Genomic DNA, 23,009 nt, shown 5'->3' with positions numbered 1-23,009 from the left:
AATACTGAATTCAAGTGCACATGTTTTATTAAGAACGTACCAGCCTCTTATTCTGATGCTGTGATGTTCAGTTGTCTACCGCAGTGAGAATGGTTTTTGTATAAGTCTGTGAATATAAGGCAGACCCAGCTTTAAGGACCTGATTTTGTTCTGTCCTGTTTAGATTTGTATCATCCGATAATTTAATGGCCTTTGTAGCTGGCTGATTAATCTCCTTTCCTTTTTATTCCGTATAGAGAAAAGCGGTAAAGAAACTACCTCACTGGGAATGTCATCATTACCAACTTCAGGTGGATGTAACCATCCAGCCCATCCTTTAGGACAGAGTCCTGAGATTGGTAATCCTATGAGTCTTGCTCACTCTGTCTCTGCTTCAGTCAGCCCTATCAAGCCCAGTGACCCCGACAGCATCGAACCTAAAGCTGTGAAGGCTTTGAAGGCTTCAGCTGAATTCCAGATAACCTCTGAAAAGAAAGAACATCTTCCTCTCCAGGATCTTCCTGAGAGTGCTTCTTCAGCAGACCAGAGTCCAGCCATGCCTCTGCAGAATTCCTCCAAAGAAGCCGTTGTTGCCGATAACATGGAGAGATCTGCTGAAAGAAGCACCCAGGGCCCGAGATCTCATCTCCACACAAGACAGCAAGGTAGTGTACCTGTCACAACCACTAGGGTGCAAGAACCACCGGGGCTTCTAGGTGGGGAGGGTCAGCATCCAGAAAATCAGAACCGGCCTCAGGTGAGTGGCCTTCGGCGGCACAAAGAACCAGGGAATGAACAGCACGGGGTTGGACAACAGAATGCTCTCAATGACCAAGAACATCTCTGTAACACAGAGGACTTTGAGCTTTTTGGAGAAAGGCAACAGAATCAACAAAGAAGCGTTGATTTGGAAACGACAGTGAAAGGAGACGGGCTACAACAGAATGTGGACCTTCCGGGTGCAGAAGAAGATACTCTACCTTCAGGGTGCTCTGGCTGCTCGAATTCAGAAACACTTATGGAAGTAGATACCGTTGAAGAATCCCTCGTTGCTCTGTGTAATTCCGCACGTGGTCAGCAGGCCAGTGTCCGGGACATCGGGGCATCTGCTCTCACCTTAGATAATCCCTTGATGGAAGTGGAACCATCAAAATGCAACCCTTCGTCTGAAATTTTGAGTAATTCCATTTGCACTCAGGATTTACAGCTCCCAGACGGTAACATGGAAATGTCTGGAACAGGTAAAGAAGATGGGGATTGCTCCCCCTCTGTAAGTCTTTGTGGCAGTTGTCAGCCCTCTGTGGAGTCAGCGGAGGAATCCTGCTCATCTCTAACAGTAGCCTTGAAGGAACTCCATGAACTTCTGGTCATTAGTAATAAGCCAGCTTCAGAAAATACATCTGGGGAAGTTATCTGTCAGTCCGAAATGGTAACCAAGGGCCAAACAGTTATTAAGGACCTTTCTGAAAGATGGACCCAAAGTGAGCTTCTTACAGTTACCCAGGAGGAAGAGAGTTCACAAGTCACCTTTCATCAGACCGTATCTGTATCGGTGAGGGCAGAGAGGTTCCCAGATGCTTCAGATGGGGCTGGAGTAGATGCAGTCGAAAGTCGTTCCATGGGGGATCCGGGCGATGGCCTAGTAACGGATAAGGAAAGTGACCCCGAGTCTCGGGGATCCAGAAGGGAGAGCAGCTCTGTCACTCTGGCCTCCACTAAAACGTCTGATCAGCCACACTGCACCTTAGGTGTGGACATTCCCCCCAAACTCGTAGCAGGCGAGGAGGATGCCGTCGGTCACACTTGTGAGCAAACGAAGTATGAAACCAGTTTCATACTGGTTGAAGATTTGGGTCAGGGCACACAGAAGCCCGTGCCAGACAGGCCAGAAACCAGAGAAGATGTCTGTCCTGAAGCTGCAGAGCCATGTCTAGAATTTGAACCACCTCCCGGCCAGCCATCAGCACGTCCCTCCATTCCTTCACCATTAATTTTCCCCGCCGCAGACATTGACCGCATTCTCCGTGCCGGCTTCACTTTGCAGGAAGCTCTTGGGGCTCTGCGTCGAGTTGGTGGAAATGCAGACCTTGCACTTCTTGTTTTGCTAGCAAAGAACATTGTAGTTCCCACATAACCATGGAACAGGGGCTAGACCGTACTCCATTCCCTTCAAAAAAGCTATACACACACGTACACACTCACCACATACACAGTATATGTAGAAACCTGCAAGCAGAATGTTGAGCCAGATTTTTTTTAAAGATTTTTTTCGGCCAAAGTAACTTATCTCTTGTCTGATGAATTTGTCTATTCTCTTTGTTAAAATTTGGGCCTTTTTAAATGTATTGGCAGTTTGTGCATACAGAAGCTTTTTATTATCCTTAAGATGATGTATTCTGGAATAAAAGTGATGGTTTTGTGTATAGCATACCATTTTAGAATGAGAGTGAATGCTTTAAAGAGCAGAAGCCATGAGAAATCCCACCACCCGTGCAGCTAAAAGCAGATCAGCTTCCCATTTTGGCTGTGTCTGTGCTGTAGGCAAGGTATGGCTTGTCTCAGCTGTCCATTGGCAAACTGGATCACATGGTTTGGTGTCTGGAATTACACTTAGTGCCCTGTGTGTTGATGATTCATCAGTTACGACAGGAGACTGAAGGATAATTGAATGATATTTCCTAGAGTGGTATGTTTTTATTTGTGTGATTAGGATTTGACCTTTTTATGGAATGACGTGGGAGGGTTTAGAACTTGGGCTGCCCTGTGCATCATAGGCTGCGGCCTGGATTGCCAAGTGTTTGGGGTGGGACACTGCGGGGGGTGAGGGGGTGGGGAAGTCTGCATCAGAGTGAAACACGGTGCTACCCAGACAGGAGAGGGAAGAGTCTGTAATTCCATTTGCAAATGTCTTGATGATGCTTCAAGAATCACGAGTGGAAAATGGCCGAGAAACACTGGAATTGACTAGAGGGAGGGTTTGTCGGCATCTCACTGATCACCCCTCCACCCTTAGTGATGATGATGAACTTAAAGATCTGCTAGGGGGTCGATCGCCGGCAGTTGATTTCCTTTCGAAGCTCATGTACTAGGAACTTCTTCTAAAGCTCAGGTTGAGCTGTGATCTGAGTGGAATGTTGCGAAGCGGGATAACCTTGTCACTGGTTCACCTTGGTGCTTGGAATGGTCAGTCTCTGTGTTAATGTCCTTCAAGGCACCGGAAATAGCAACTGCAGTTTCTGACTGAAGTGGCCTTGGTAGAGATTTCCATCCCTTTCTTTCCTCAGGAGTTTCTTTTTTAAAGCAAGACGCGTCATATTTGTGTTTACCATGTCAAGGTAGAGTGGGGCATAGTATATAGATGTATTTATTGTGGCCTTTTTTTATATGAGGACTAGCCCTCGGAAACCATTGTCCTGTGGGCCCCACTGTGCAATAATCCTACTGGATAGATTTTAGGTAGTTTTTCCTGGAAAATAAACTCTCTTATGTACCTAGCAGGAATCTGAAATCTTGGTTTTACTGAAAAGAATTTTGAGAACGAACTCCCAGTTTCAAGTTGTTGTTCGTAATGTGTTCAAAACACGTGTTTTGAAAGGGTGATTCGTGAACTCAGTGTTAAATGATTTTGTCTAAAGTCTTACTCTCTTTGGAAGTTTATTCTTTCCCTCAACATTCGAGTCATTGAGCACAATCAGAATGGAGGCTCATATCTCAGGAGTTTTGAAATTTTAATTTGGGGGAGCGCTTGGAGACGTTTCTCTTCTACCCTATTCCATCTTCTTTTCCTTTGCTGCGATGCTTGTGTGTGTGTGTGATGAGACTTCAGTGATGTGACGGGAAGTCACACGGATTCATCATGACCCTCTCAGTTGAGGTGGTTGACAGAAGGAGTTGCGGTTTTACTGTTTTCCAGAGGGCGCTTAGAACAGGGGGTCAGCCAGGTGGTCTTCGACGCGTGCTTTTAGACAGTTCCATGTTGCAGACCCTTTTGCCTGCCCCACACCAAAGACGTAAGATGCACTAGGAAACGGCATGTAGGATTTCTGTCAACCGACTCTTAGAGCTGTGATTGTGATTAAGTAGTTGGTGCTATGATTGAAGCAAAATCTAGTAGCAATGCAACAGCCCCTGTATTTGCTTTATGGGTGGTAATTGGGAATTTACTCTAAGCTTCTAAATCTTTAAGTGGGATTGGTGAGAGGTAGGGGAAGCTATCGGTGACAACAGACCCCTCCGAAAAGGCCTCTGCGCGAAGCTGGGCCTCCTAGTCTTCTGTCCGGGCAGTGGCGCACTGCTCGGAGGTCAGGCCACTCCGTTTTTACAGCGCGGAGATTTGGGTGGAACGTAGAATATCAGCCCAGAAAAGGTCTTATTATAATAGCTTTTTGCATATGTATATTTATTTTTAGGAGAACATTGAATAGGCGTCGCGTTGTTCACGTCTTCTTGTTGGAGTCCTTTGAATGCATGAGCTGAACCACTCGCCAGATCCCCTTGTCCTGAGTCATCATTTATTTTTCAACGGTGTAATTGCTTTCGGTTTTTCAAAACCGCATTTCCTGCCCCATCGTTTGTATGAAAGTGACGTCGTCGACGTTGTTAGGGTTTGGGATCGTTTTTAAATGTTGCAGTTCTTAGAACACAAAGGGAATTAAGGAACACGGTCAGTTTGACGGAAAGTGCAGCAATCCGGGACGCCCGGCTGGCTCAGTCGGAAGAACGTGTGACTCTCGATCTCACGGTCGTGAGTTAGAGCCTCACGTGGGGTGTAGAGATGACTTTAAAAAAAAAAGTTAGACTTATTTTAAAAAGTGAATAAATTCAAGATTAACTTCTCTTAAAATAAGATAAAATCATCGTGAGCTCCTCTGGTTGCCAACAGAACTGATCCTGGTCAGTAATGGGCCACTTTACTGGACAGCTGCTTTGCCACGACCAGTCGTGGACGCTTCTGTGGCCAGCGCGCACCTTCAGCGGTGGGGGTCTCTGTTTATTCACCAAAGAGAGAAGAAGATTGTCTTGTATGACTTTCTGCGGTTTACCCTAAGTCGATTCGGGTGTGTAGCAGCGTGCTTGGTGACCAGACGGCTAATGGCTAGCCTGTAGGTTTTGCCCACTGGAGCTGATAAAAATGATTTCCAAGCTTGTACCCGTGTAGGCCTCCTGACATCAGCCAGATGCCTTCATCCCACATGTGGGGCCTTAGCCATTAACATATAAAGATAACCAGTTGCCTGGCAGAGAGAACTAGATAGATGGTGGGTGGGTGGGTGTTAAAATTGTTTTGCCTTGGAGCCTCTCAAACCTCCCAGAGCTCCTTGTCTCCATATGTACTAAAGGAAGACGCAACCCATGTGTTTTTTTTCCCCCAAAGCATTTCTCCAGCGAGAGAAGGTTGCGTAAAAATGGAAAGATACATGAGACTCTGTGTCACCGATTTTATGATAACTAGTTAAAATGGAACCTGCCATTCTTCCTTAGCGCAGCTTTCTATCTCTGGTAAAAGCCATAAAAACTCCGTGGGTTTAACCATCAGCTCATGTGTATATAGACATGTGTGACTGACAAATACTCTACAGTTAATTTTACGTAGACTGAAAAGCAAACAATTTTTGTATCTGCAGATATATTCTCCGCTTACGGTGGCTTTTATCCCACCATGTATATAAAAACAGCCTTGCAGATCACTGGCCAGGAAAGTTACAGTGCGTTCTGACTTCCCTTTCCTACCTGTTTGCCGCCTGTAATGAGAGCAAGCAGGATAATTGAACTGCGATGTACTTCAAACTTGTGATCACTGGTAACACATCCTAAGAAAAGCTGATTAGATTATGCATTCTTCCATTCTGTAGCACAAATATCAAAAAGCCAAATTTCTCCTTCGAATTTGGTGACTTAGTATAGTCTGCGGCTGAACTAGAAAGAAACAAGTTATTAGGAGTTTCCCTTCCCAGAAGATGGAATGTTAACCTTTTGTGTTAGGAGTTCCATAAAATAAAAATAGCTTTTTTTCCCGAAAGAATTAAAAACTCCAGTTCCTCTTAACAACAGAGTAAATTCGAAGTGTGTCCTTGAGAACTAGAAATGTAAAATCATGGCTTCAGTTCTGTACATTAGAGGCCTCTCAGTGTTAGGTGTTCTTAGGAGTTCGGTGAATAAATAATTTAGGGGTAAGCCTTTGAAGTACTTGATTTTCTCTTGTGCCTTAGTTTCTCCAAATAGCAGAAGCATCACATTTTGGTGGGAAGTAAAAGTGGAAGTATTGGGGGGAACGTTTGCAAATGGCCTTCCTAGAGGTAGAGGCCATGCATGGGGGGGGGGGGGTCCTAAGATTCACCCTCATTGTTAATTCAGAACTACCCTGCACCAAATCTTTACAGACTTCCCTATATAGAAGAATGAGAATAGGGCTTTTTTGCATCGGGAGTACCAAAAAATGGTTTCTAGATGTTTATCATGTTCTTTGTTGCACTGTCTGTATTGGGGTGGTTAAGACAGAGTTCGAGAAAATCTGCCTGGTACTCTTGAAGGCTATACAGTATCAGTCTTTGAATACGACTTCATTGATTCTTGGGGTGCCTGACTGGCTCATTCGTTAGAACATGCAACTCTTGATCTTGGAATTGTGAGTTTGAGCCCCATGTTGGGGGTAGAGTTTACTTAAAAAAAAAAAAAAAAAAAAGTATATTGATTTATTCATCAAACATTAAGTGCCTGTGTGCCCAGTACTGGGGAGCATGGGGATACAGGGGTGACTGAATCAGATTGGAAGCCTGCCCTCCTGAAATTGTGTGTAGTAAGGAGACATGAAACAAATTTTAGCTCTAAGAGCAAGATCTGTTTTTTGCCTACTAGCATGGTTTTATTTTCAAAGTCAGAGTGATCGGGTTCAAAGTCAGAGGAGATTGGGAACATCGGGCTCAAAATGGAATTAGATGCTATGATCCTAAAACTCCTCTAAAATTTTTTATTATTCTTAATAATATCAGAAACCAACAACAAATGTTCTAACGTGTGGTAGAAATATTTGAAGAGATGAGCATAAATGCTACCGGGGGACAGGGTTAGGATAGATGTGCGAGTAAATGGGAGATGATCCCAAATACGCACCAGTGACAGCTTTTCTTCCCGTCAGGACATCCTTGCACGCAGGGTGGAAATGCAGAATCCCCACTCCCCCTTTGAGCACCGCTGCCCTGGGAGGCTGACCATCTGGGCCAACAGAACTTAGCAGAGGATCCTGTAATTGCTGTTTTAAAGCAGCTGAGTGCAAAGTGTGGCGGTAGGAATCCAGAGCGGAAGGTGTAGCGAGCGGTGGGACCCGACGGTGGGCAGGATTGTTGACAAGAGGATTCCAGGCTCCACCGAATCTTTGACAGGCTAGCTCCATTCCAAGGACGCTCTTCAACCCATTATCTAAAAGGTCACCACGTGTGTTGGAACCCTGAGGCATACAGGTAGAAGTTCCGGGCCTGCCTACTAGTGACTTCTGAGGCTTACAATTCGAGAACTCACAAGTTTATCCGCTCCGTATTGGTGATTGGTAATCGAGACCCTGGGGGCTGTAAAAGGCGAGCGGGATCTAGCTGGTAAGCCTCAGGGCACAATCTTAAGGAATGAAATCCACGGAGAAAATGGTTCAAGGATGTAGGAGTTAGAGAATGTTTCTTGTACTGAAAAAAAGGCAGATGACAGGAGACCTGGGGTGGGGGCGCAGAACGCAAAATTAGAACTTCTGCAGAACTGTGTCTCTAAGTGTGTGCTGTGCGGTTTTCATTAGCCGACTCGGGGAAGGGGCGTGCTGGATGTTTTTTTCCCCTGGGAAAAGATGGTATTTACCAGGGGCTTGCTCTACACACAACCTTGCATGAATGCGTCTGTGGCTTAAAGGAGGAGACCTCTCTCACTCCGACCCCTGGCAGTCAGATCGGCTCGTTGGTTTCCAGATTCCTCCAGCCTGAGATGACCTGACGCTGTCCAGACTTCTTTTCCTTTCCCGGAAAGCCCTGCCACTTTCTGAGTTTCTGCCTCCTATCTGAGATCTCCGTCTCTCAACGACTATATTCCGTTCTCTGTTCTCTCCATCATCCTCTTGAAGTAGTGACGCACTCAGAGCAGTTCAACATACTGATTATGTTGCTTTCTTCACTGTGTACCTGTAATGAACAATGATTTGCTGGTTTTTTCCAAAATCTCGTCGTCCTGGCCAGTTGGGCTCATGACCTTCGCTCTCGAGTAAGGTTTGTTTACCAGTTTTGTAGCCATATTTGGCAAATCTTAGCAAATAGAAACCCTTCATTTCCCCCCTTTGTTCTTGGAATTGCTCATGTATTGCTCTTCTGACTTTTCTTTAAGCTTTGAGACTACTGCATCTTTAAGAAACTAGGCAGAATGGCAAAATAGGCTTGCCAGTAGCTTAGTCACTCCCATAGTGCTTTGGTTTTGAGAGTTGGGAAAACTCTGAGAACTTAAGAGAGCCAAACTCAGGAATCCCACTGTTGGCTGCACTGTGCCCTTGGCTTAGGCGCTGGACATAGGACCTGTCTGCCGCTGAGTGAACTAGAGGCATTTGGGTTTGAATTTTCGTCACATACTGAAATGTTAAGTCAGCCCGAAATAATCGAAACACTTTATTTTTCTTTTTTTAATAGGAACTTTCTGAAGAAAAAAGTGATGTGTAAAACATTTGATATTTAAGACAATAAAGTTTTTATCATAAGACTCTCGTTTGATCAGTTTCTTTTGAGATGGTTACTTTAGTCCTTGGCTGTCTCCCTGCCCCTTTAAGTCACCTGTACCCAGGCACCGTGATCTGTCGCCATCTGCCCGCACCTCATGAGAAATGGGTATCTCTAAGCCATGAAAGTTGACATCCAGACAACCGATGCAGGGGCACGGCCACCTGCTCCTGTCAGAGATGCGTGTCTGTGACCGTGTGGGCGGCCGGTGCCCAGTGACAGACGTTGTGGTTGGGTGTTGTGGTTAGACCAGCCTCTGGAGCCGGGCCGCCTTGCCACTTGCTGGCTATGTGACTGGGTAAGTTTCCTAACCTTTCTGGGCCTCCGTCTCATCTACAAAATAGGGACTGTCTGGCTGGTTGTAGGGATGACAGTTAACAAGCCAATACGTGGAAAGTGCTTAGCACAGTACCTCGCACCATGCTAAGCGCTCATTAGACTTTAGTATCATCGTGCCACACAAAGGATTTGAGAATGCTGAATGCGGTTATTCTGGAAGTTGGGCAATCCCAGCTGTCGGATGTGACTCTGCCCCGTGCAGTCGTTCAGGGTCCTAGGCTGCCAGGGCTCCGCTTTCTTCCACACGGGGCTTCCAAGATGACCCTGGACACCCCAATATCCCACTGACATACCAGAAGAGAATGAGGGCTGTACCTGGAAGTTTCTCTACCAGGCCTGGAAGTGGTGTATGTCGCTTTCCTACCCACGTTGCCCTGACTGCACTCAGCCACACGGCCAGACCCAAGTGCAAGGGAGGCTCGGGGTGAATGGTGCAGTGATGCGTCACCTAGCAGTGCTTCAGCCGCCCCCGCCCAAGGGGATGGCCCCATATCCCATCCTGGCACTCAGCCGACCAGTCCAGAAGCTCCTGGGATGCCCTGTCCTTCAGGTCTTGGTTGTGGCTCTTGACAGAGATCAGTTCTGTGCTCCTGCCCCATACACAGTATTGACGCAGGGAGAATGGCCACAACAGCAAATTCCATTCAGAAAAAAGAGAAAAAGAGTGGGAAATGCCGCCATCGTGAAGGGGTTGGGAAGTTCCTCTGCTTAAAATCGTAATCACCTTCTGTGGGAAGGACTCCCCTGTCTGGTGTCCAGGGCCCCGCCTGAAGCAGGTGTCGCGTGTGCCTTCGGGAGTCACGCAGCTCTCTTAGCTTGTCACTGGCACAGGTCTGGGAACTGGGGGGTGTCTAAAGGCGTGGAAGGGGGTCCGTGGCGTTTGAACTCCGGATTTGTACTTTCTTTGGCAAAACAATTTGCTTAACACTTAAGGGGCTTCTGATTATTGGCCACGGATCGTTGCCAGTAACCACTCTCGGGTTCCCTCATGTACACAGTCCTCCGGCATGATTCATTGCTCTGCTTTCGCACTTCCGGTCTGCCCTGGGGGCATCTACAGCTTACCCGACATAGGTTTGAATGGGAAAAACTTAGTATGGCTTTTACTACCGGGCTGATTCTTTTTTTTTTTTTTTTAAAGATTTTATTTATTTATTTGACAGAGATCACAAGTAGGCAGAGAGGCAGGCATAGAGAGAGAGAGGAGGAAGCAGGCTCCCCGCCAAGCAGAGAGCCCGATGCGGGACTCGATCCCAGGACCCCGGGACCATGACCTGAGCCAGAGGCAGAGGCTTTAACCCACTGAGCCACCCAGGTGCCCCACTACCGGGCTGATTCTTACTGGGCCTTGGTATTCAAAGCTTATTTCAAGCTTAGCTCTCACTATCTGAAGTGCAGAACAAGGAACTTCACTTGAACAACCCCAAACTCAAAGCCCCAAGTTCCTTGGCCCCATTCCTTTTCACTTCTGCTCGCAACAAGCCAGTTCCTTCCTAATCTTGGGTCTCTCTTATAATGTAAAAGTCAACACACTAACCTGAATTTTCAAGCTTTCCTTGGAGACCTGAGTTGCAGGCTATGTAGTTAGTGCAGTCAAAGATGCAAGGTGCTACAGGAGAGTTCTTACCCCTGGGTGAGAGGCACCTCCATTTTTCCAGCCTCCATGTATCTGTTTCCCTCCTGACCGCCAAGACAGGGCCGCCTTTGAGGTTTGCTTAACAGAACCTTATTTCTCCTTCTCTAACAGCCCGTTGTGGTCAAGTCCGTCATTCAGGAAACAGGCTTGGATACAGCTCTGCCATTTTCCCCCGGCTTCCAAACTTGCTCTGGCCTTCAACATTCAACCGGAAAATAATGGAAGAGAGACTAAAGCTCAAGGGGTTCCTCTAGGCCAGACCTAGAAATAGTACCTTTCACTTCCCACATAAAATCCATGGAAATCACAACAATGGGCCAAACCTAGCCGAAGGAGAGGCTGAGAAATGTAGACTAGTTCTGTGCTCAGTCAGAGGAGATCAAGTAACCCAGCTTTTTTCTCAGAAAGAGACAAAATGTCTGTTTTTTTTTTTTAAGATTTTATTTATTTATTTGACAGAGAGATCACAAGTATGCAGAGAGGCAGGCAGAGAGAGAGGAGGAAGCAGGCTCCCTGCGGAGCAGAGAGCCCAATGCGGGGCTTGATCCCAGGACCCTGAGATCATGACCTGAGCCGAAGGCAGCGGCTTAATCCACTGAGCCACCCAGGCGCCCCAAAAGGTCCGTTTTCTAATGTCTAGTGGGTTTGGAGCCTTGTGTTAACTCCCAGTTCATACATGTTCACAAATTGAGACCCCTCGTTCTGAACTACTGGGAGCAGGTTTCTTGTTGAGGGTAGCAAGACTATCTCTTTTCTATCCTAAAGCTTGGAAATACTATGTTCCATTTAAAAAAAAATTTTTTTTTTTTTTTTTTTTTTTTTGAGTTTAAGTGACTTGGAGCACCTGGGTGGCTCAGTCTTTTAAGTGTCCGACTCTTGATTTCGGGTCAGGTCATGATCTCATGGGATGGAGCTCCATGTTGGTCTCCAAGCTCAGGGGGCATCTGCTTCTCTCCTCCCTCTCCCTCTGCCTCTCAGCACATGCTCTCTCTCTCTCTCAAATAAATCTTAAGCTTAAAAAAAAATTTTAAGTGACTTAAAATTAACCATTTTGAGATTAATGAGTAAGTTGGAAACACCTTAGGCGTTGACAATGTGGAGTCATTGCCTTATGTGTGGTTTGTATTGTAGGGGATTTACTTGAGAAGATTTCAGTGTACCTGGAAAAGCTGGCATATATGGGAGGACCTTAGACAAATCCCCCTTGTTCTGTTAGGGTCCCTTGCCTATCTAATAAGAATGATGAGAGCAGAGGCTACGTCTAGTTGAAGGTAAGAGTTATGTTGCCCTTTTCCAGATCTCAATCCTTTGGTAATCATTTCATTTGAAATGAAATTTCTAGTACTTGATAGAGTGATGGAAATTGTGAGACATTAATTAATCATTAGTGGAGAGAATTATGGGTCCTTGGCACAAAGAAAGGGGAATTTATTGCATTTTTATTAAAAAACAGAACAAAGCAAAACTTTGAAAGTATCAGGGAAATGGGGTGTCTGGCTGGCTCAGTTGGAAGAGACTGTGATTCTCTATCTTGGGATTGTGGGTTCAAGCCCCATGTTGGATGTAGAGATTACTAAGAAAAAATAAACTTAAAAAAAAAGTATCAGGGAATAAAGGCATCGTGAGTTTATGACAGTACTCTATCTATAGCTTGAGGGAGGAACATGTAAAAAAAAAGGGTAGGATATTCATTTAAAAGTAGAAATAGGGGCGCCTGGGTGGCTCAGTGGGTTGAGCCTCTGCCTTCGGCTCGGGTCGTGATCTCGGGGTCCTGGGATCGAGTCCCGCGTCGGGCTCTCTGCTCGGCGGGGAGCCTGCTTCCCTCTCTCTCTCTCTCTCTGCCTGCCTCTCTGTCTACTTGTGATGTCTCTCTCTCGCTGTCAAATAAATAAATAAATAAAATCTTTAAAAAAAAAAAAAAGTAGAAATACAGGGGCACCTGGGTGGCTCAGAGGGTTAAAGCTTCTGCCTTCAGCTCAGATCATGATCCCAGGGTCCTGGGATCAAGCCCCACATCGGGCTCTCCGCTCAGCGGGGAGCCTGCTTCCTCCTCTCTCTCTGCCTGCCTCTCTGCCTACTTGTGATCTCTCTGTCAAATAAATAAATAAAATCTTAAAAAAATAAAAGTAGAAATACAAAGAAATAGAAGAAAATAGGAATTTAAAAAAGAACATAGTTCTAGAGGCCCCTGGGTGGCTCAATGGTTAAGCATCTGCCTTCAGCTTGGGTCATGATCCCAGAGTCCTGGGATTGAGCCCCACATCGGACTCCCTGCGCTGCTGGGAAAGCCTGCTTCTCCCTCTCCCACTCCTCCTGTTTGTGTTCCCTCTCTCGTTGTCTCTCTACCAAGTAAATAAATAAAATCTTAAAAAAAATAGAACATAGTTCTAAATTTCAAAATGCATGGTAAGTAGAGCTTATTGCCATCTTACATAAAAGGGCTAAATTGTCACGAGATACTGCTTCCTTGTTCAGGGCCATTAGTGTTACTAATGGGATTAACCAACTATACCAACCCTTACCCATGGATTTTGTCCTAAAAAAAAAAAAAGAAAAAAAATTAGAGTTAGGGTGGTTTGTTTCCTCCTAGAAAATTACACAAAGTCAACATTTTCCCTGTTGGACTCCAGGGGTCTGAAATTGCAGAGCCTGAGACAGAACTGCCCCCCTCCCCCGGCCCCAAAAACCTGCTCCTCTCCATCAACACTATCATGCTGCGTCCCTTTCCATCTCCAAGGTCCCAAGGGGTTTTGTTCTGTGAGTGGAATGACATAGCAGAACTGTGCCTGAGGTCCAGTGCGGTCCCGGAGGTCGGTTCCTAGACTCAGGGATTCCAGCCCAGGAGACCTACTGAGTTTGAGTTTAACATAGATTTTTTTAAAAAAGGTTTTATCTATTTATTTGACACAGAGAGATAGCACAAACAGTGGGAGTGGCAGAGGGAGCTGGAGAAGAAGGCTCCCCGCTGGGCAAGGAGCCCAGTGCAGGGCTTGATCCCAGCAACCTGGAATCATGACCTGAGCTGAAGGCAGGCGCTTAACCATCTGAGCCACCCAGGAGACCCGAGTTTAAAGAGATTTTTTTTTAAAGATTTTATTTATTTATTGAACAGAGAGAGATCACAAGTAGGCAGAGAGGCAGGCAGAGAGAGAAGAGGAAGCAGGCTCCCCGCTGAGCAGAGAGCCAGATGCGGGGCTCAATCTCAGGACCCTGAGATCACGACCTGAGCCGAAGGCAGAAGCTTAACCCACGGACCCACCCAGGCGCCCCAAGATTTTAAAAGACAGATGATATTCTGGGGTTAGTAAGTTTGCAGCCTTCCCTGCAAAGTAGTACTTTTTATTATACTCACATATACAATTAATTTGGGATGTTGGCAAACAGCACCCCTCAGTTAATGGTCATATGGACTTTAAATTACTTCCTCAATCTTTACCTTCTGGAATGGAAAGGCCCAAATCAGGTGCAAAGAGAGGCAGCTTTTGGGGCGCCTGGGTGGTTCAGTCACTTAAGCATCTGCCTTCGACTCAGGTCATGATCCCAAGGTTATGGGATTGAGCCCTGAGTTGGGCTCTCAGCTCGGTGACAGCTGCCTTCTCCCTCTCCCTCTGTCTGCTCTCCCTCTTCTTGCACTCTCTCTCTGTCAAAAACATAAAAATTTAAAAAATTTTAAAAAACAGAGGCAGGCAGCTTTCTATTGGGTCCTAGTTCTCTTCGGTCCTTTTATTTCCATGGCCAGCTACAAAGATTTTCTGCATCCCTATTGAATTAAAAATTAATCAGAAGATATTGATTCAGGGGCACCTGGGTGGCTCAGTGAGTGAAGCGTCTGCCTTCGGCTCGGGTCATGATTCCAGGGTCCTGGAATCCAGTCCTGGCTCAGCGGGCAGCCTGCTTCTCCCTATCCCTCTTCCGCCTGCCTGACATTCATTCCCCCTGCTTGTGCTCTGTGTCTCATTATCTCTCAATCTGTGTCAAATAAATAAATAAAATCTTTTAAAAAAGAAGAAGAAGAAGATATTAATCTCAACAAACACTGAGTATCATGTGCCAGGCCCTGAGCTAGTGCTGTGAACAGAGCTCGTCAACGTCATGAACTGAGAAAACGTGTGTCCTTTCGGGAGCTTACACCATAGCAATTTCTTTGAAGAGTGACCACAAACAACATGACAGGTAGTAATAAATTCTACAACAAAATTTAGTAGTTGTGGGGCGCCTGGGTGGCTCAGTCCGTGAAGCGTCTGCCTTCGGGTCAGGTCATGATCCCAGGGTCGTGGGATCGAATCCTGAGTCAGACTCCCTGGCTTCTCCTTCTGCCTCTGCCCCTCCCCCTGCTTGTTCTCTCTCTCTTTCTCTCTCAGATAAACAAATAAAATCTTTTTTAAAAAGTAGTACTTTTGCATGCTGGGAAAGACTAGAGGCTACTTAATGTTGAACAACCAAGGAGAAAGTTCTTGTGAGACGCTAACATTTAAACTGAGACCTAATTGGCAAGAAGGGTCCTCCCAGGGGAGGGCTTGGGATAGATTACGTTAGGCTAGATGGGGGAAAAGAGGCCAAAAATTCCAATAATTTGTTACAAAAGAAGTTTTTCATCTTGATCATGTTACAGTCCAAGACAAGTGTTCCTGGTTGATGGGCAGCTCTGCTCCCCGCAGTGACGTGGGGACCCACGCTCTTCGCATCTGGTCTGTCAGACATCCCCTGGCTTCATCTGACCTGGAAGGAGAAGGAACAGCACGGAGAAGGAGTCCCCACTCGCTTCGAAGCCCATCCCAGAAGTGGACCACCCTATTTCTATTCCTGTTCCATTAGAGAGCACTTGATACAGCCACGCCTACCACAAAGGAAGCTGGGAGATGTCATCTTGCATGGTAACCGGCTATCATGCTGTCACTGTGGAGAGAGCAGACTTGGGTGACCAGATGGGGGCCTCGGCCACACTAGGGAAGAGCGTCCCAGCCAAGACGTGAACGCACCAACATGTTTGAGAAGCGGAAGGTTGGAGGGGCTGATCAGGAGATGAGTCAGAGAGAGAGGTTGGATCGGATCGGCTATGGCCTTGGAGGCCAGAGAAGAGTCTGGATGTTATTCCAAATGCTGCGATGCGAAGATGTCAGAGGCTTTTAAACTAGAAGGTTGAACGACTTCCCAATTTTCACCAACCCATCTTGCTGACTGGACAGTCATGAGGAAGGAACTGGAGGTTCAACATTTTTTAAAAATAGTTTATTATGATTTTTTAAGTCATCTCTATACCCGATATGGAGCTTGAACTCACAACCCCGAAATCAAGAGTCATGTGGTTTTCCTACTGAGCCAGCCAGATGCCCCTGAATGTTCAACATTTTTTAAATAAAATCACTTAGGCACACCTGGATGTCTTAGTCAGTGGAGGGTGCAACTTTGATCTTGGAGTTGTGAGTTCCAGCCCGATGTTGGGGATGGAGATTACTTAAAAATCTCTAAAAAATAATAATAAAATTACCTTGACTATAGCTGCCTTGCTTTTCATTTTGTTTTTTTTTTAATTTAAATTCAATGAATTAATATACAATGATACAATGTATCACTGGTTTCAGAGGTAGAGGTCAGTGATTCACCCGTCTTATATAACACCCAGTGCCCATTACATCACGTGCCCTCCTTAATGTCCATCACCCAGTTGCCCCAACCCCCCACCCTCTCCCTTCCCTCCAGCAGCCCTCAGTTTTTTCCCTATGATTTAGAGTCTCTTTTGTTTTGTCTCCCTCTCTGGTTTCATCTTGTTTTATTTTTTCCCCTCTCTTCCCCTATGATCTCCTGTTTCATTTTATTTTGTGTGTTTTTTTAAAAATATTTTATTTATTTATTTGACAGAAAGAGAGCAAGAATGGGAACAAAGCAGGGGGTGCAGCAGAGGGAGAGGGAGAAGCAGGCCTCTCACTGAGCAGGGAGCCCCATGCGGGGCTTGATCCCAGGACCCTGGGATCATGACCCAAGCCAAAGCCTGATGCCCAACAACTGAGCCACCCAGGCGCCCCAATCCTCTGTTTTGTTTCTTAAATTCCACATATGAGGGCACCCGGGTGGCTCAGTGGGTTAAAGCCTCACTCATGGTCTCAGGTCATGGTCTCGATCCTGGGATCGAGCCCCATGTCGGGCTCTCTGCTCAGCGGGGAGTCTGCTTCCCCCTCTCTCTCTGCCTTTCTCTCTGCCTTCCTCTCTGCCTGCTTGTGATCTCTCTCTGTCAAATAAATAAATAAAATCTTAAAAAAATAATTCCACATATGAGTGAAATCATATGATAATCGGCTCTCTCTGATCAACTTATTTCACTTAGCATAATGCCTCTAGTTCCATCCACGTTGTTCACGTTGTTGTAAATGGGAAGATTTATTTTTTTGACAGCTGAGTAATATATAAATATACATGCCACATCTTCTTTATCTATTCATCTGTCGATGGACATCTGGGCTCTTTCCATAGTTTGGCTGTTGTGGACATTGCTGCTGTGAACGCTGCGGTACAGTTGCCCCTTTGGATTCCTACATTTGTATCTTTGGGGTAAATACCCAGTAGTATTTATAATAGTAGTAAATACCCAGCTGCCTTGCTTTGATTTACCCAGTCCTAGAGCTGTAGACTGTCTGCACTTGTGGGTGCCAGAGTGAAGCCATAGGAGCCCGAACACTGCTGTGATGTACGACCAGCCCCTGCTATCTCCCTTTCTCAGATGGGGTTCAGCTTCACAAGCCTGACGGTCAAAGAAGTATTTCCTCCCTCCTCCAGAAACACAAATGCATTTACCTCAAGTTCCTTGAATGAAGGGACAAGGGAGGAACCAGTCTCTTAAACTATCCTCCACCTTTTCCCCTCCAAGTTTTAATGTAAATTCCAGTTAGTTAACAGACTGTAATATTAGTTTCAGGTATAGAATTTAGTGATCCAACACTTACGTACAGCACCAGTGCTCATCACAGGCCCTCCTTAACCCATCACCCGTTTAACCCATTCCCCTGTTCCTTCCACCTTTTATTTTTTTTTAAGGTTTTATTTATTTATTTGACAGAGAGAGGGAGTGAGAGTGAGCACAGGTAGGCAGAGGGAGAGGGAGAAGCAGGCTCTCCACTGATCAAGGAGACTGATGTGGGACTCCATCCCAGGATCCTGGGATCATGACCTGAGCCGAAGGCAGTCACCCAACCGACTGAGCCACCCAGGTGCCCCATCCCCCCGCCCCTTTTTAAAAAATGATCCTGTCCAATTGGGAAGGGTATGTGCTATCGTGAGTGCTGTGAAGTGTGTAAACCTGGCGATTCACAGACCTGTACCCCTGGGGATAAAAATACATTATATGTTTATAAAAAAAAAAATTGGAAGGGGAGGCGAACCATAAGAGACTATGGACTCTGAAAAACAACCTGAGGGTTTTGAAGGGTCAGGGGTGGGAGGTTGGGGGAACAGGTGGTGGGTAATAGGGAGGGCACGTATTGCATGGAGCACTGGGTGTTGTGCAAAAACAATGAATACTGTTACGCTGAAAAAATAAATAAATTTAAAAGGCAAAAAAAAAAAATGATCCTGTCCAATGATCTTTTAATGATGTGGCAGGATAAAGCTGCCAGAATTTTTTGCTATCCCCTTCCTCTCTGAGGCAGCATGCATCTTTGGAAGGAAGAGTGAGAAGACCTGGTGGGTGGCGGGGTCTGTGGACTCCGTGACAGGCTTGTCCCCAGCCTCATCCCTCACCTGACGGAGTCGAGCGGCGGGAGGCAGGTCGAGATACTATTTAAAGGAAGAAGAAGAGCAAAGTCATTTTTCCTGTTTCACTGATTTGGAAACTAAGACAGGGATTTGCCCGAGGCGGTAGCATGAGTCAACTGAGGCTTTTGACTCCTGATGCCTCAAAGTCTCATGCACTTGCCACATGATCCGAAGTCTTGTGCAATAGATGAATGGATGAGCTTTGGTGACTCCCGGTAACTGCACTGATAGGCATCCTGGGGCGTCTTAGTTTTGTTCTTTTCTGGTTTGTCCCCCCACTTTTAAAAAAGATTTTATTTATTTATTTGACAGAGAGATAGCAGAAGCAGGCAGAGTGGCAGGAAGAGGGAGAGGGAGAAACAGGCTCTTGGCTGAGCAGGGAGCCCCATGCGGGGCTTGACCCCAAGACCCTGGGATCACGACCTGAGCCAAAGGCAGCTCCTTAACTAAGCCGCCCAGGTGTTCCTTCCTTATTTTTTTTTTCCTTAAGTGATCTCTACACCTAACCTGAAGCTCAAACTCACAACCTCAAGATCAAGAGTCACATGCTCTATCGGCTGAGCCCACCAGGTGCCCCCTGAATTGCCTTGTCTTTGGCAGGCAAGGATGAATTCCATATTTGAGCTCTGGGCATGGGGCAGTTATCTGCACGTGAACACACACTTGGCCCCCTCCTGTTCCCTGCAAGAAGTCTGGTGATGCCTCTTTTCTCCCACCCACTTACCCACGCAAAACTTAGGGATTTTTTAAAAAGGCTTATTTGTTTGAGAGAGAGAGCATGAGCTGGGGGGCAGGGGGAGTGGGAGAGGGAGAAGCAGGCTTCCCACTGGGCAGGGAGCCCGATGTAGGGTTCGATCCCAGGACCCCGGGATCGTGAACTGAACTGAAGGCAGACGCTTAACCCACGGAGCCACCCTGGCGGCCACCTTAGGAATCCAGTAGGCAGTAAGGCTGTATGTCCCTCCTGAATGTTGTAAAACGTTGACTGTGCCCATCCCCCAGTGTGTGAAGATGAGAACGTGTGACCGAGATGCCGCCACCTTACATCACAGGTATGCAGCCCAGCAATCCAATCCACTGAAGCTGGCATGTGCTCAAGCCAGGAGTGGCCATTTATAGGAAGGTGGCACCCAGAGAAGATGCTGCCCAGGAGATGTCTTACTGTTTAACAGCAAGGAAGAATCACGGAGCTGGTTGGTTCCACCCTGGGCTGAATGGATTCTTGTGAGCCCGAGTTGCATCCGACAGGTCAGGGCCCATAGCCAGCCTAGCCTGGGTGCCGTGGGCAGGGAGCTCAGAAGGAGCAGCTTCCCTCCTCCTTGCCACAAACACCCTTGGACATGTGACTATTTCTTTCCTCATTCATCTTAACACGTCCTCTGTTCTTAGCCTTTTCTCTCCCCGCCCAGTGACTGGAGCCTCCCCCCCCCCCCCCCCCCCCCCCCCCCGCCCCCAGCATTCTGTCCTAGCCCGACGCCACGGAGGCTCTTACCTCTTATTTTCCTGCCCTCGGTACTAGTAAGAAACGCCCTCGGTTTAGAGACTTTGCTTCTTGTCCTCAAGGGTTAGCTCAGGCCCCTATGGGGTCACCTGCTAGAATAGCAAGAAGAAATGTAAAGGGATCTTTGACTCAGGATGCAAACGGCTCCCATCGTCTGTAGAGGAACTGCTGTGTGCGAATACGTGAGATGTGAGACAAATGTCCGTAGAGCTCTTAGTTCAGCGCATGGCACGTGGTCAGTCCGCAACACTTAGCACCACCATCAGCAGCAGCATCCGAAAACTCCCGACCCAGATCCGGAAGTGCCAATAGAACGCAGTTTCTCAAGTTGTTCTCTTGCCTTTTATTGACACACAGTGTTGTCCGCCTACCCAGTCACATAAAAACAAAACAATGGGCGCCCGGCTGCCTCAGTCGGTGGAGCGGGAGACGCTTCATGTTGGGGTTGTAAGTTCGAACCCCACGCTCGGTGCAGAGATTACTTGAAAATAAAATCTTAAACAAACAAAACGAATAACTACCACCATCTTGGGTCTCTCCTGGGGAAACTGAGGGATGGAGAGGGATCTTTTTGTTGTGTATGGGGTGGGGTTCACCTAGGATAAGCTGTAGAGTCAGTGTTTCTTAGGGGTGCCGAGGTGACAGGTCTGGGAGGCTGGGGGAGGAGTAGCTGGACAGAAAAGAGGGAAAATAGGAAGCTGAAGTTGAGAATTGGCGTGTCTTAAGAATAAAGAGTACTGAGGGGCGCCTGGGTGGCTCAGTGGTTTAAGCTGCTGCCTTCAGCTCAGGTCATGATCTCAGGGTCCTGGGATCGAGTCCCACATCGGGCTCTCTGCTTGGCAGGGAGCCTGCTTCCTCCTCTCTCTCTCTCTCTGCCTGCCTCTCTCCCTACTTGTGATCTCTATCTGTCAAATAAATAAATAAAATCTTTAAAAAAAAAAAAAAAAAGAATAAAGAGTACTGAGGGGCGCCTGGGTGGCTCAGTGGTTTAAGCCTCTGCCTTCAGCTCAGTTCATGATCTCAGGGTCCTGGGATCGAGTCCCACATCGGGCTCTCTGCTTGGCAGGGAGCCTGCTTCCTCCTCTCTCTCTCTCTCTGCCTGCCTCTCTCCCTACTTGTGATCTCTATCTGTCAAATAAATAAATAAAATCTTTAAAAAAAAAAAAAAAAAAAGAATAAAGAGTACTGAGGGGCACCTGGGTGGCTCAGTGGTTTAAGCCTCTGCCTTCGGCTCAGGTCATGATCTCAGGGTCCTGGGATCGAGCCCCGCATCGGGCTCTCTGTTCGGCAGGAAGCCTGCTTCCTCCTCTCTCTCTGCCTGCCTCTCTGCCTACTTGTGATCTCTCTCTGTCAAATAAATAAATAAAATCTTTAAAAAAAAAAAAGAATAAAGAGTACTGATCATTTTGCGATATATACAAATATCGGATCATTATGTTGTGCACCTGAAACTGTTATGTAGTTAAGTTTCATAAAGTGAAAAAATATATAGTGACTTTTTTTTTTTTAAGATTTTATTCGACAGGGGCACCTGGGTGGCTCAGTGGGTTAAGCTGCTGCCTTCGGCTCAGGTCATGATCTCAGGGTCCTGGGATGGAGTCCCGCATTGGGATCTCTGCTCAGCAGGGAGCCTGCTTCCCTCTCTCTCTCTGCCTGCCTCTCTGCCTACTTGTGGTCTCTCTCTGTTAAATAAATAAATAAAATCTTTAAAAAAAAAAGATTTTATTCGACAGAGAGAGAGCATGCACAAGCAGGGGGAGCAGCAGCAGGAGAGGGGAGAAGCAGGATCTCCACTGAGCAGGGAGTCCCATGAGAGACTTGATCCCAGGCCTCTGGGGTCATGACCTGACCCAAAGGCAGATGTTTAGCCAACTGAGCCACCCAGGCGCCCCCCCCCACCTTTTAAGAATAAAAAAGAGGGACTGATGGATGTATCAGGATGTATTTGGGGACCAAATGAGCTAAGAGCCAGATAGGAGAATAAAAACTCTTTTAACTGTAGGTGGCTTTGGGGGAATTTGGAGAGCGGTGTATCTGGGAATAGAGGGGATGGTTATGGCGGGTTCAGGACGGAGGGAGTTGGGGTCTCCAGGGTAAGTGCACCATGCAGAATTGTGTATGGCTAAGAGTCAGAGTGGGTGTTGCGATTGAAGGGGGAAGTGCAGAGGGTGTGTTTTGGAGGTGGGGAGGAGCACCATGGCCCTGAAATGGCCTCAAAGTTTAAGACTGGGCCGGGAGGGCAAGGAACTGAGGAGAGGGGCTGGCTTCTCTGGGCGGGTGAGGGCTGGGGCAACCAGTGAGGGCCAGAGGGCTGGGGTCTCTGGGTCCGTCGGGATTGGGGGTACCCGGGTCCCTATGCTGCCAAAAGCCAGGGGCCCTGGGTCTCAGGGGTGAGGGGAGCCGGTGTCTGTGCATTGACGGGGGCGGGGGGTCTCAGGATCCCGGGCATGGCAGGGGCCTCTGGGCCAAGGAAAGGGAAGGTACAGGTGGGTTCTGTGGGCTGAGGGGATGTCTCTGGCCGGCGGGGCCGGGGGCGGCGGCTTCTCCAGATCCCTGGGATCTGTGGGGGCCTCCGAGGTCCCGGGCCGGAGGGGGTGGAGGGGCTCGGGGTCGCGGAGGAGCCTCGGGAGACCTGGGTCTGTGGGTTGGCAAGGGCAGGGGAAGGGGCCCAAGGTCTGCGGGGATCTGGGGGTCCCTGAGGTCTGCGGGCGGCGGGGGTTTCCGCGGTCCCCGGCCCGAGGGGCTGTGAGCCGACAGGGGCTGGGGCTCGGCGGCCCCGGCTCCGTGGGGGAGTCCGGGGTCCCCGGCCGCAGGGGCTGGGCGCCGACGGGCGCCGGGGGGCCCGGGGACGGGAGCCGCAGGTCCGGCGGGACTCCGGGCGCGGACGCCGCAGCCCGACCGCCGGCCTTGGCGCCGCCCCGCCTGACATCAGTTCCTGCCGCCGCCGCCGCCGCTGCCGCCGCCGCCGCCGCCGCCGCCGCCGCCGCGCACAGCCCGCGGCCTCCTCCCCGCCGGCCGCGCTCCGGAGCCGCCGGGCCGCGGCGGAGCGAGGGGCCGGGCGAGGCGAGGG

The 23,009-nt window shown here is 47.8% G+C and overlaps 1 protein-coding gene across 3 annotated transcripts in view; it reads left to right on the top strand.

Moving 5' to 3' along the window:
* DDI2 (DNA damage inducible 1 homolog 2) overlaps positions 1–16,134 on the top strand; it is a 52,980-nt gene extending 36,846 nt beyond the window's left edge. For 2 of the 3 annotated variants that reach the window (XM_045998228.1, XM_045998302.1), the window contains one exon: positions 237–8,700. In XM_045998228.1, the coding sequence (XP_045854184.1) occupies positions 237–2,113 (1,877 nt within the window). In that variant the 3' untranslated portion in view covers positions 2,114–8,700. Of the gene's footprint in view, positions 1–236; positions 8,701–15,304 lie in introns of those variants that run through there. The other variant, XM_045998389.1, reaches the window with a different exon arrangement.
* Positions 16,135–23,009: the final 6,875 nt, after the last annotated feature.

The sequence above is a fragment of the Meles meles genome, chromosome 1 (genome assembly GCF_922984935.1).
Source record: "Meles meles chromosome 1, mMelMel3.1 paternal haplotype, whole genome shotgun sequence".
Taxonomy (NCBI): Eukaryota; Metazoa; Chordata; class Mammalia; order Carnivora; family Mustelidae; genus Meles; species Meles meles.
This window is presented reverse-complemented; position numbering and strand designations above follow the sequence as displayed.